The 10,759-nt window shown below is 36.6% G+C and overlaps 1 protein-coding gene across 3 annotated transcripts; it reads left to right on the forward strand.

Moving 5' to 3' along the window:
* The first annotated feature begins 399 nt into the window (after nt 1-399).
* On the forward strand, nt 400-10,303 carry LOC111366202 (respiratory burst oxidase homolog protein C-like). Of its 3 annotated transcripts, XM_022986909.1 has the most exons (13): nt 401-1,262; nt 1,365-1,527; nt 1,640-1,688; nt 1,952-2,065; nt 2,162-2,584; nt 2,674-3,057; nt 3,325-3,420; nt 3,527-3,578; nt 7,420-7,483; nt 7,644-7,746; nt 8,549-8,622; nt 9,067-9,650; nt 9,824-10,303. In XM_022986909.1, exons 1-13 carry the CDS (start codon nt 674-676, stop codon nt 9,931-9,933), a joined length of 2,805 nt encoding a protein of 934 aa, XP_022842677.1. In that variant the 5' UTR covers nt 401-673; the 3' UTR covers nt 9,934-10,303. The 3 variants fall into 3 exon arrangements, with proteins under 3 accessions (XP_022842676.1, XP_022842677.1, XP_022842678.1); XM_022986908.1 differs by lacking the exons at nt 7,420-7,483; nt 7,644-7,746; nt 8,549-8,622; nt 9,067-9,650; nt 9,824-10,303 and adding exons at nt 3,804-3,906; nt 4,721-4,794; nt 5,239-5,822; nt 5,996-6,481 and having other exon boundaries at nt 400-1,262; nt 3,527-3,642; XM_022986910.1 differs by lacking the exons at nt 7,420-7,483; nt 7,644-7,746 and adding an exon at nt 3,804-3,906 and having other exon boundaries at nt 3,527-3,642.
* Nucleotides 10,304-10,759: the final 456 nt, after the last annotated feature.

Genomic DNA, 10,759 nt, shown 5'->3' on the forward strand with positions numbered 1-10,759 from the left:
CCCGTTTGGCACCCATTAAATCTCATAAAATTAAATTAAATTTTTTCTCCTATTTTTAACCACGTAATTTTCAATAAAATAATATTACACGTAAATCGAACACTTATCATTTTTTTACAACCATTCACTTTTCAAAAAAATATTACTCCACCCGTTATAATAAAAAATAATGAGGGCCAAACGGGGGCTAATATTGTTAAGTTAAATAAATTACTCAGAAAATTATATTTATTATTAATTTTTATTGATTTTGTATTTATCGAAAATATACATATGTATGCTCGTATTTTTGCAATACGCATGACATAACAAATGACTGATCAGACCAGCCATTTCCCTACAAGGACTGGCCATTTCCACATCATATTCCTTTATATAAGCGCGAGGTCTCAATTTAATTTTTACAAACGGAAAAAGGTTGGTGCATTTCCGTGTCTTTTTCTCTATATAAAATTGATCAAAGCTGTCCTTAAACATTTGTTAATACATTTTTCATCGAAAAACTTCAGAAGAAATCTATTTATACGTTTTGCTTAATTACTTGCCCCATCCATCCCCACAACCATCATCATTTTTCCATTTTCTAGGACAATCTTTGTTGTTCTAGATTGGTTTATCAGTGTCTTGAGATCAGTCGGAATTTGGCACTTGAGGGTAGTTTGTGCAGGTCGAGATGCAAAACCCAGAAAGTAATAACCCCCAGTTCGAGCACCACCACCGTCACTCTGACACGGAGGTGGTAGGCAATGATAGAACTTCTTACAGTGGTCCATTAAGCGGACCGTTGAATAAGAGAGGTGGCAAGAAAAGCGCAAGGTTCAATGTCCCGGATTCTTCCGCCGGTAGTAGTGGCGCTTCTAATGATGACTATGTTGAGATCACCCTCGACGTCCGGGAGGACTCCGTGGCGGTGCACAGCGTCAAAACCCCCGGTGGCGGAGAGTTGGAGGACCCTGAACTGGCTTTGCTGGCTAGAGGGCTGGAGAAGAAATCCTCTTTTGGATCTTCAATTGTGAGAAATGCATCTTCAAGAATTAAGCAGGTTTCCCAAGAGCTCAAGCGATTGGCGTCTTTGTCACGGAGGCCTCAGCCGGGGAGATTTGATCGGACAAAATCCGCCGCCGCTCATGCTCTTAAAGGGCTGAAGTTCATTAGCAAAACTGATGGTGGTGCGGCCTGGGCCAGGGTGGAGAAGAAGTTTGATGAGCTAACTGCCACCACCAATGGCTTGCTTCCTCGTTCACTCTTCGGCGAATGCATCGGTAAGTAAAACTAAACACAATATACTCCACCAGTCCCAACAATTATTGAATCTTGTTTAAGATTTTAATTTAATTTGTGCAATATTTTTGTGATGTTAATAGGTATGAACAAGGAGTCAAAAGAATTTGCCGGAGAACTTTTTGACGCACTCGGACGGCGCCGGAATATCACCGGCGATTCCATCAACAAAGCTCAGCTGAGAGAATTCTGGGATCAAATATCGGATCAAAGTTTTGATTCTCGGCTCCAAACTTTCTTTGACATGTAAGGATTAGAATCTTGGAATGCCAAATCGTTAAGAAATAAATCCTTTTCTTTTTTTTTTCCTACTCATAACTTGATTCAAGAAACCTAATTTCTTAACATTTCGACACAGGGTTGATAAAGATGCCGACGGCAGAATAACTGAAGAAGAAGTCAAAGAGGTATGGAATTTTTTTCTTTCGTTGTTTTTTTTTTTTTGGTCCTTATGAATTAATAATCTTTTTTTCTTCTTTGGGTGAGCTATATGGCAATTACTCCATCTGACTCGATCTAGGATGAACTCAGTCATCAATAATTTTATTTGCTCCATGCTGTCGAATATGTTTTGAATTATTCGTATCTTTGAACATAATTGACGAGGAAATTTACGCGCTGATATGTTTACTAAAACACCGTTTTTTATTTTTTTATCTTTTACTTCTAGATTATTAGCCTAAGTGCGTCTGCAAACAAGTTGTCCAACATTCAGAAGCAAGCGGACGAATATGCAAGATTGATCATGGAAGAACTCGACCCCAACGATCATGGATATATCATGGTATTTCGATGCAAATCGCATATAAATAATGTTCCAAGAAATGATCAATAATCCATTAAATATGAATGTTTATTCGGAAATTTCATTCTTGAACAGATTGAAAACTTGGAGATGCTTTTATTGCAAGGTCCGATCCAGTCGGTTAGAGGGGGTGATAGCCGGAACTTAAGCAAAATGCTTAGTGAGAAGCTTAAGCCAACTTTAGGCCACCCCTTAAATAGATGGTTTCAAGATTTTAAGTACTTTTTATTGGATAATTGGCAGAGAGTTTGGGTGATGGCATTGTGGATTGGAGTTATGGCTGGTTTGTTTGCTTATAAGTATGTGCAGTATAAAAACCGAGCAGTATTTCACGTTATGGGTCATTGTGTGTGTCTGGCTAAGGGAGCTGCTGAAACACTTAAGCTTAACATGGCACTGATATTGCTTCCGGTCTGCCGGAACACAATCACCTGGCTTAGAAACAAGACAAAGTTAGGTTCGGCTGTGCCATTCGACGACAACCTCAATTTTCACAAAGTAAGTCAAATCCCTTTACCGTCTTACTAATTCTTGATGACATTAGAATACACATAACACAACAACTAAGTAATTCTGTTTTGATATAGGTGATTGCTGTGGCAATTGCAATTGGGGTTGGAATACATGGAATTAGTCACTTGACGTGCGATTTCCCTCGACTTCTTCATGCAAGTCCTGAGAAGTATGAGCCGATGGAGCCCTTCTTCGGAGATCAGCCTACAAACTATTGGTATTTTGTGAAGGGATGGGAAGGGGTGACTGGAATCATAATGGTGGTGTTAATGGCAATAGCCTTCACATTAGCAACCCCATGGTTCAGGCGAAATCGAGTGGACCTACCAAAACCATTGAACAAACTCACTGGATTCAATGCCTTCTGGTATTCCCATCATCTATTCGTCATCGTCTACATTTGCCTCATTATTCATGGCATCAAGCTCTATTTGACCCATGAATGGTACAAGAAAACGGTTAGTATCTTGCGTTTAATGTTTAATCTTTTATCATCGTTTTAAACTATCTCTGCTGAATCAACTAGTCTAAAAACTTAAAACTCACCCCTCACGTGTCGACCAAATTATGGTATGACACAGTGGAAAATTTATCATAAATGGAGTTGTGACTTGTGAGACTCGAACCCATTAGTTTTCATATCAAGAGGCACTGTGAAGTCCATTTTTATTTAGATTTTATCTTCAACAGTCCATTAAATTAACTCAAAATTTATCTTCTCGCAGACATGGATGTACTTGGCAATCCCCATCGCACTCTATGCTGGTGAAAGATTGATTAGAGCATTCAGGTCCAGCATCAAGGCCGTTAAAATCCTAAAGGTATATAATTATTAGTCATCATTGATGTGCACGACACGATTCACAAATTCAATCGCTTCGCTTTCCTCTTTCAATCGTATCCAAATGATGTTTTTGTCAATTGAAGGTGGCTGTTTATCCTGGAAATGTGCTGACCCTTCATATGTCCAAGCCTCAAGGTTTCAAATACAAAAGTGGACAATACATTTTTGTCAATTGTGCAGCTGTATCTCCATTTGAGTGGTAGGTTTCCCCAAAGTAAATACTTTTATATTGAGTCGTCAACAAAATGGAGCAAGTCAAATTTATCAATCAGCATCTTGACTATGTTGAAGTGTATATAAACTTCTGATTATTTCTTGTTAAGATAATTAACTTTTTTTTGGTGGTCCACTTATTTTTAGGCACCCATTTTCCATTACATCCGCCCCTGGTGATGATTATGTGAGTGTTCATATTAGAACTCTTGGTGATTGGACAAGACAACTCAAAGCTGTTTTCTCTGAGGTGAGTTTAGTGGGAAGTAACCTAATTATTACTCTATAAATCTTTCTTCGACAAGTTTATCGCTATATCTTATGGAATTTTCAATGCATTTATAGGGTCTTGTTTGAGCCCCATTATTTTCTCATTTAAATGAAAAATATGACCGTTATCCATCACATCAAGCCACCATATTTGACTTTTTATCTCTTGTGTGGGATCCATAACAGCTGTATTTTTCATTGTCATTTTCACAATAATGGAGCTCAAACGAGGGCTAAGATTAAATCACTTTTATGATGAAAATTACGGTTTAGACAACAAGAACAAAGAATTTTAAGCACAAATTGAGAACAATAGTCGAAACCCTTATGGAATATTTGGCACGAAGAAAAGGAAACTAGCCCCCATTTGGTCTCTATTTTTGGGAAATGAAAATGGGTGGAATAGTGTTTTGTTGAAAAATGAGTGGTCGAAAAAGAAGGAAATTTTTTTTTATAGACGTTTAATATTATTTTATGAAAGATTTTGTTGTTGAAAAAGGAGAGAAAAATAGAATATAATGGAATATAAATTGATGGGGGCCAAACGGGGGCTATAATATTGTTTTTATAATGTCCAATTGTATCGAATACAGTTCCCTAACATAGCCTCAATGTTTCAACTTTATGGATAAAACTTCTGAAAATTGAAGCAAGCCCAGTACATGATATTAATTTAACATGAAATCTTTGCTTACTTTTTGACATTATCAGAGAATCCAAGATATTTATGTGACATTGTTAAATAATTCTTGGTGGTGGTTAATTATTGGACTAATCTTTTTGGTCTTTATTAGGTTTGTCAGCCGCCACCTACAGGAAAAAGTGGACTCCTTAGAGCTGACTATTTGCAGGGAGAGAATAATCCCAAGTAATTTTCCGTAACAATTTATGCTGCACTTTTGATTAAATTTGTGCACATTGCATCTAGGAAACATTCAAAGATTGTACTTTTGAATCAGTCTTTCATTCAAAATTCATTTCTATTGTGTCACGACCATGTAGAGTAAAACTTATTTTCAAAAGAATAATGCTGAATGAACGGGGCGACATGGCCCTGTTATTGAAGCAAAACTCTTTTCAAAATTGATCAAAACTAGTCTTTACGGATAGTAGTCGTCTCTAAGTTACCTCATCCGCAACTATTGTCGCCCTTAAAACTTGCTTATAAGAGGGCGGGTGCCTAAATAATTACTAGTCCGTAAGTCAAGTCTTAACTTCTTGGTGTGGGACTGAATTGGAGTCTTCGCATTTTCCTTCTTAATAATGTTAGATTTTCAAGAAAATGAATCTAATTATGTTGTTAATTCGACAGTTTCCCGAGAGTGTTAATTGACGGACCATATGGAGCGCCAACTCAAGACTACAAAAAGTATGATGTCGTGTTGCTTGTCGGGCTCGGTATTGGCGCAACACCAATGATTAGTGTCATCAAAGACATTATGAACAACATGAAGGCGATGGAGGATCAAGAGAGTAATGGTTTAGAGGAGGGAACTGGAGGAGCTGCCACCAACAATCCCTCTTCACCACCCAACGCTAGCCCTTTAACACCGAATAGAAAGTCGGGATCAGGGCGTGGACATAACTTCAGAACTAATAGGGCATACTTCTATTGGGTTACAAGGGAACAAGGTTCTTTTGATTGGTTCAAAGGAGTTATGAATGAAGTTGGTGAAATGGACCGCAAGGGAGTAATAGAAATGCACAATTACTGCACCAGTGTTTACGAGGAAGGCGATGCTCGTTCGGCTCTGATAACTATGCTTCAATCCCTCAACCATGCCAAAAATGGAGTAGACATCGTCTCTGGAACTCGAGTCAAGTCTCACTTTGCCAAGCCTAATTGGCGTACTGTCTACAAGCGCATCACCCTTAATCACCCCAATAAGACAGTTGGTAAGTTCTCCGAACAAATCTATACTTTATGCAGTTCCATTTACACGTTCTATAATACGAGTAGTTGGTATTTTCGTGTCGAAGAGTTGGACCAATACTTTATCAGCAGCCAACTGAGTCCTATTCCGACAAATACGTTTCTTAATGGAGTTTTCTTCCGTTGATATTTGCAGGGGTATTCTATTGTGGGGCGCCACCACCCGTGAAAGAATTAAGACAACTTGCCTCTGATTTTTCTCACAGGACCTCCACCAAATTTGAATTCCATAAAGAGAACTTCTAATTTTCGACTAACAAATGGCAGATATATTCGATGGCTGGACCCCGATCCCTATGTACAGATATGTTAAAGATGAAGTTGACTATGGATAGACCACCCGCGACCACTGAAGGTGGATATTTTATATAATTTAAGTTTTTTTGTTTGTTTTTCTTTGGTAAGTATAGATAAGTTTTGACGAGTAATGACCTCACAAAATGTAATGCTAGCATCAGGAAAGATAACTTGTGGGTCCCAATTTGATTAGTTTTTTGATCTATTATATGTTGTCTGTAAAAGATAGTGGTGAAGGCATGGAAGGTGGAAACGGAGAATAAATTTCACCAACCATTGGCATAATTATTGGCCCAGAAATTTATGTCTTATATGGTTACTTTTTTTTCTTTTTCTTTTTTTTTTTTTTGGTTGGTGGGGTAACTGGATTTCCAAAAGTCCATGTGCTTCCAAGATCCATTACAGCATCGCCATGTGAAGAATCGTAACAAATTTCTCATTCTGATTTGAAACCTCAACGTCAGCTTATATATTAGGTAAAAACTAATTGAGATTATAATAAAGATGAGTAATAGGTATGACAAAATGTGTAGATAAAAAGTGAATAGTACTTTTGAATGTGTAATTTTAATTTTGAGTAATGCTATATGTAAAAGATGGGTATGATTCTCAAGTGATGGGTTATTAAATAAAGAAAATCTCAAGTTCACTTGTTCAATCGTATATTTAATAAGCTTTTATCAAGATTTTCTAAAAATCTTATTTTAATCCCACTAAACAAGTGCCTTAAATCATACAATCCACCGTAACAAAACCAAAAAACATTAGAGAAATGTTACTTGTACATCCATGTTTATCATTTGGTTTACAAAATGCAGAGATGACAAAATTTCATAGGCAGACAGACAAAAACAAAGTTGAAGCAACCTACGAAATCTTGCTATCTCCGCATTCTATGTTCATGAACTTGATCTTACTTCAACATAGAGAAATGAAAGAAGACTTCCATCTCCAAGTTTAATTCAGACGTAACTCCCTTCTTTTTGTTTTGGGTGTGAAGCATGTACAAGTAGCATTTCTCAAACATTTATGATGGCAAACTTTAGTTCAAAATTGCATTTTATCATTAGTACCGTGTCACCTTTCATCCATCAAGTTGATGTTAGCCTTCCTCAACCCAGTGGATTCCAACTCATAGAAGACTTTTGATAATTAAAGCTCTTTGTGATCATAACAATTAGTTAGTGGCAAGTTTACTACGCGTAACATGACTGGATAAAATCTTGTACAATTATTTAATTTTAGTTTCTTTTTTAATNCAAGGTTTCAAATACAAAAGTGGACAATACATTTTTGTCAATTGTGCAGCTGTATCTCCATTTGAGTGGTAGGTTTCCCCAAAATAAATACTTTTATATTGAGTCGTCAGCAAAATGGAGCAAGTCAAATTTATCAATTAGCATCTTGACTATGTTGAAGTGTATATAAACTTCTGATTATTTCTTGTTAAGATAATTAACTTTTTTTGGTGGTCCACTTATTTTTAGGCACCCATTTTCCATTACATCCGCCCCTGGTGATGATTATGTGAGTGTTCATATTAGAACTCTTGGTGATTGGACAAGACAACTCAAAGCTGTTTTCTCTGAGGTGAGTTTAGTGGGAAGTAACCTAATTATTACTCTATAAATCTTTCTTCGACAAGTTTATTGCTATATCTTATGGAATTTTCAATGCAACTATAAAGACCTGTTTGAGCCCCATTATTTCCTCATTAAAATGAAAAATATGATCGTTATCCATCATATCAAATCACCATATTTGACTTTTTATCTCTTGTGTGGGACACATAACGGTTATATTTTTCATTGTCATTTTCACAATAACGGGGCTCAGATTAAATCACTTTTCTGATGAAAATTACGGTTTAGACAACAAGAACAAAGAATTTTAAGCCCAAATTGAGAACAATAGTTGAAACCCTTATGGAATATTTGGCACGAAGAAAAGGAAACTAGCCCCCATTTGGTCTCCATTTTTGGGAAATGGAAATGGGTGGAATAATGTTTTGTTGAAAAATGAGTGGTTGAAAAAGAATGAAATTTTTTTGATTTACGTGTAATATTATTATATGAAAGATTTTGTGGTTGAAAATAGGAGAGAAAAATAGAATGTAATAGAATTAAATTAATGGGGACCAAACGGGGGCTATAATATTGTCTTTTATCATGTACAATTGTATTGAATACAGTTCCCTAACATAGCCTTAATGTTTCAACTTTATAGATAGAACTTCTGAAAATTGAAGCAAGCCCAGTACATGATATTAATTTAACATAAAATCTTTGCTTACTTTTTGACATTATCAGAGAATCCAAGATATTTATGTGACATTGTTAAATAATTCTTGGTGGTGGTTAATTATTGGACTAATCTTTTTGGCCTTTATTAGGTTTGTCAGCCGCCACCTACAGGAAAAAGTGGACTCCTTAGAGCTGACTTTTTGCAGGGAGAGAATAATCCCAAGTAATTTTCCGTAACAATTTATGCTGCACTTTTGATTAAATTTGTGCACATTGCATCTAGGAAACATTCAAAGATTGTACTTTTGAATCAGTCTTTCATTCAAAATTCATTTCTATTGTGTCACGACCATGTAGAGTAAAACTTATTTTCAAAAGAATAATGCTGAATGAACGGGACGACATGGCCCTGTTATTGAAGCAAAACTCTTTTCAAAATTGATAAAAACTAGTCTTTACGGATAGTAGTCCTCTCTAAGTTACCTCATCCGCAACTATTGTCGCCCTTAAAACTTGCTTATAAGAGGGCGGGTGCCTAAATAATTACTAGTCCGTAAGTCAAGTCTTAACTTCTTGGTGTGGGACTGAATTGGAGTCTTCGCATTTTCCTTCTTAATAATGTTAGATTTTCAAGAAAATGAATCTAATTATGTTGTTAATTCGACAGTTTCCCGAGAGTGTTAATTGACGGACCATATGGAGCGCCAACTCAAGACTACAAAAAGTATGATGTCGTGTTGCTTGTCGGGCTCGGTATTGGCGCAACACCAATGATTAGTGTCATCAAAGACATTATGAACAACATGAAGGCGATGGAGGATCAAGAGAGTAATGGTTTAGAGGAGGGAACTGGAGGAGCTGCCACCAACAATCCCTCTTCACCACCCAACGCTAGCCCTTTAACACCGAATAGAAAGTCGGGATCAGGGCGTGGACATAACTTCAGAACTAATAGGGCATACTTCTATTGGGTTACAAGGGAACAAGGTTCTTTTGATTGGTTCAAAGGAGTTATGAATGAAGTTGGTGAAATGGACCGCAAGGAAGTAATAGAAATGCACAATTACTGCACCAGTGTTTATGAGGAAGGCGATGCTCGTTCGGCTCTGATAACTATGCTTCAATCCCTCAACCATGCCAAAAATGGAGTAGACATCGTCTCTGGAACTCGAGTCAAGTCTCACTTTGCCAAGCCTAATTGGCGTACTGTCTACAAGCGCATCACCCTTAATCACCCCAATAAGACAGTTGGTAAGTTCTCCGAACAAATCTGAACTTTACGCAGTTCCATTTACACGCTCTATAATACGAGTAGTAGTTATTTTCGTGTCGAAGAGTTGGACCAATACTTTATCAGCAGCCAACTGAGTCCTATTCCGACAAATACGTTTCTTAATGGAGTTTTCTTCCGTTGATATTTGCAGGGGTATTCTATTGTGGGGCGCCACCACCCGTGAAAGAATTAAGACAACTTGCCTCTGATTTTTCTCACAGGACCTCCACCAAATTTGAATTCCATAAAGAGAACTTCTAATTTTCGACTAACAAATGGCAGATATATTCGATGGCTGGACCCCGATCCCTATGTACAGATATGTTAAAGATGCAGTTGACTATGGATAGACCACCCGCGACCACTGAAGGTGGATATTCTATATAATTTAAGTTTTTTTGTTTGTTTTTCTTTGGTAAGTATAGATAGGTTTTGACGAGTAATGACCTCACAAAATGTAATGCTAGCATTAGCAAAGATAACTTGTGGGTCCCAATTTGATTAGTTTTTTGATCTATTATATGTTGTCTGTAAAAGATAGTGGTGAAGGCATGGAAGGTGGAAACGGAGAATAAATTTCACCAACCATTGGCATAATTATTGGCCCAGAAATTTATGTCTTATATGGTTACTTTTTTTTCTTTTTCTTTTTTTTTTTTTTGGTTGGTGGGGTAACTGGATTTCCAAAAGTCCATGTGCTTCCAAGATCCATTACAGCATCGCCATGTGAAGAATCGTAACAAATTTCTCATTCTGATTTGAAACCTCAACGTCAGCTTATATATTAGGTAAAAACTAATTGAGATTATAATAAAGATGAGTAATAGGTATAACAAAATGTGTAGATAAAAAGTGAATAGTACTTTTGAATGTGTAATTTTAACTTTGAGTAATGCTATATGTAAAAGATGGTTATGATTCTCAAGTGATGGGTTATTAAATAAAGAAAATCTCAAGTTCACTTGTTCAATCGTATATTTAATAAGCTTTTATCAAGATTTTCTAAAAATCTTATTTTAATCCCACTAAACAAGTGCCTTAAATCATACAATCCACCGTAACAAAACCAAAAAACATTAGAGAAATG

The sequence above is a fragment of the Olea europaea genome, chromosome 17, assembly GCF_002742605.1.
Source record: "Olea europaea var. sylvestris chromosome 17, O_europaea_v1, whole genome shotgun sequence".
NCBI lineage: Eukaryota > Viridiplantae > Streptophyta > Magnoliopsida > Lamiales > Oleaceae > Olea > Olea europaea.

Coding starts and splice junctions, on each gene's coding strand:
- LOC111366202 (XM_022986908.1), top strand. CDS start 674: ATGCAAAACCCAGAAAGTAATAACCCCCAGTTCGAGCACCACCACCGT. Junction 1,263..1,364: donor ACTCTTCGGCGAATGCATCG/GTAAGTAAAACT, acceptor TGATGTTAATAG/GTATGAACAAGGAGTCAAAA. Junction 2,585..2,673: donor ACAACCTCAATTTTCACAAA/GTAAGTCAAATC, acceptor GTTTTGATATAG/GTGATTGCTGTGGCAATTGC.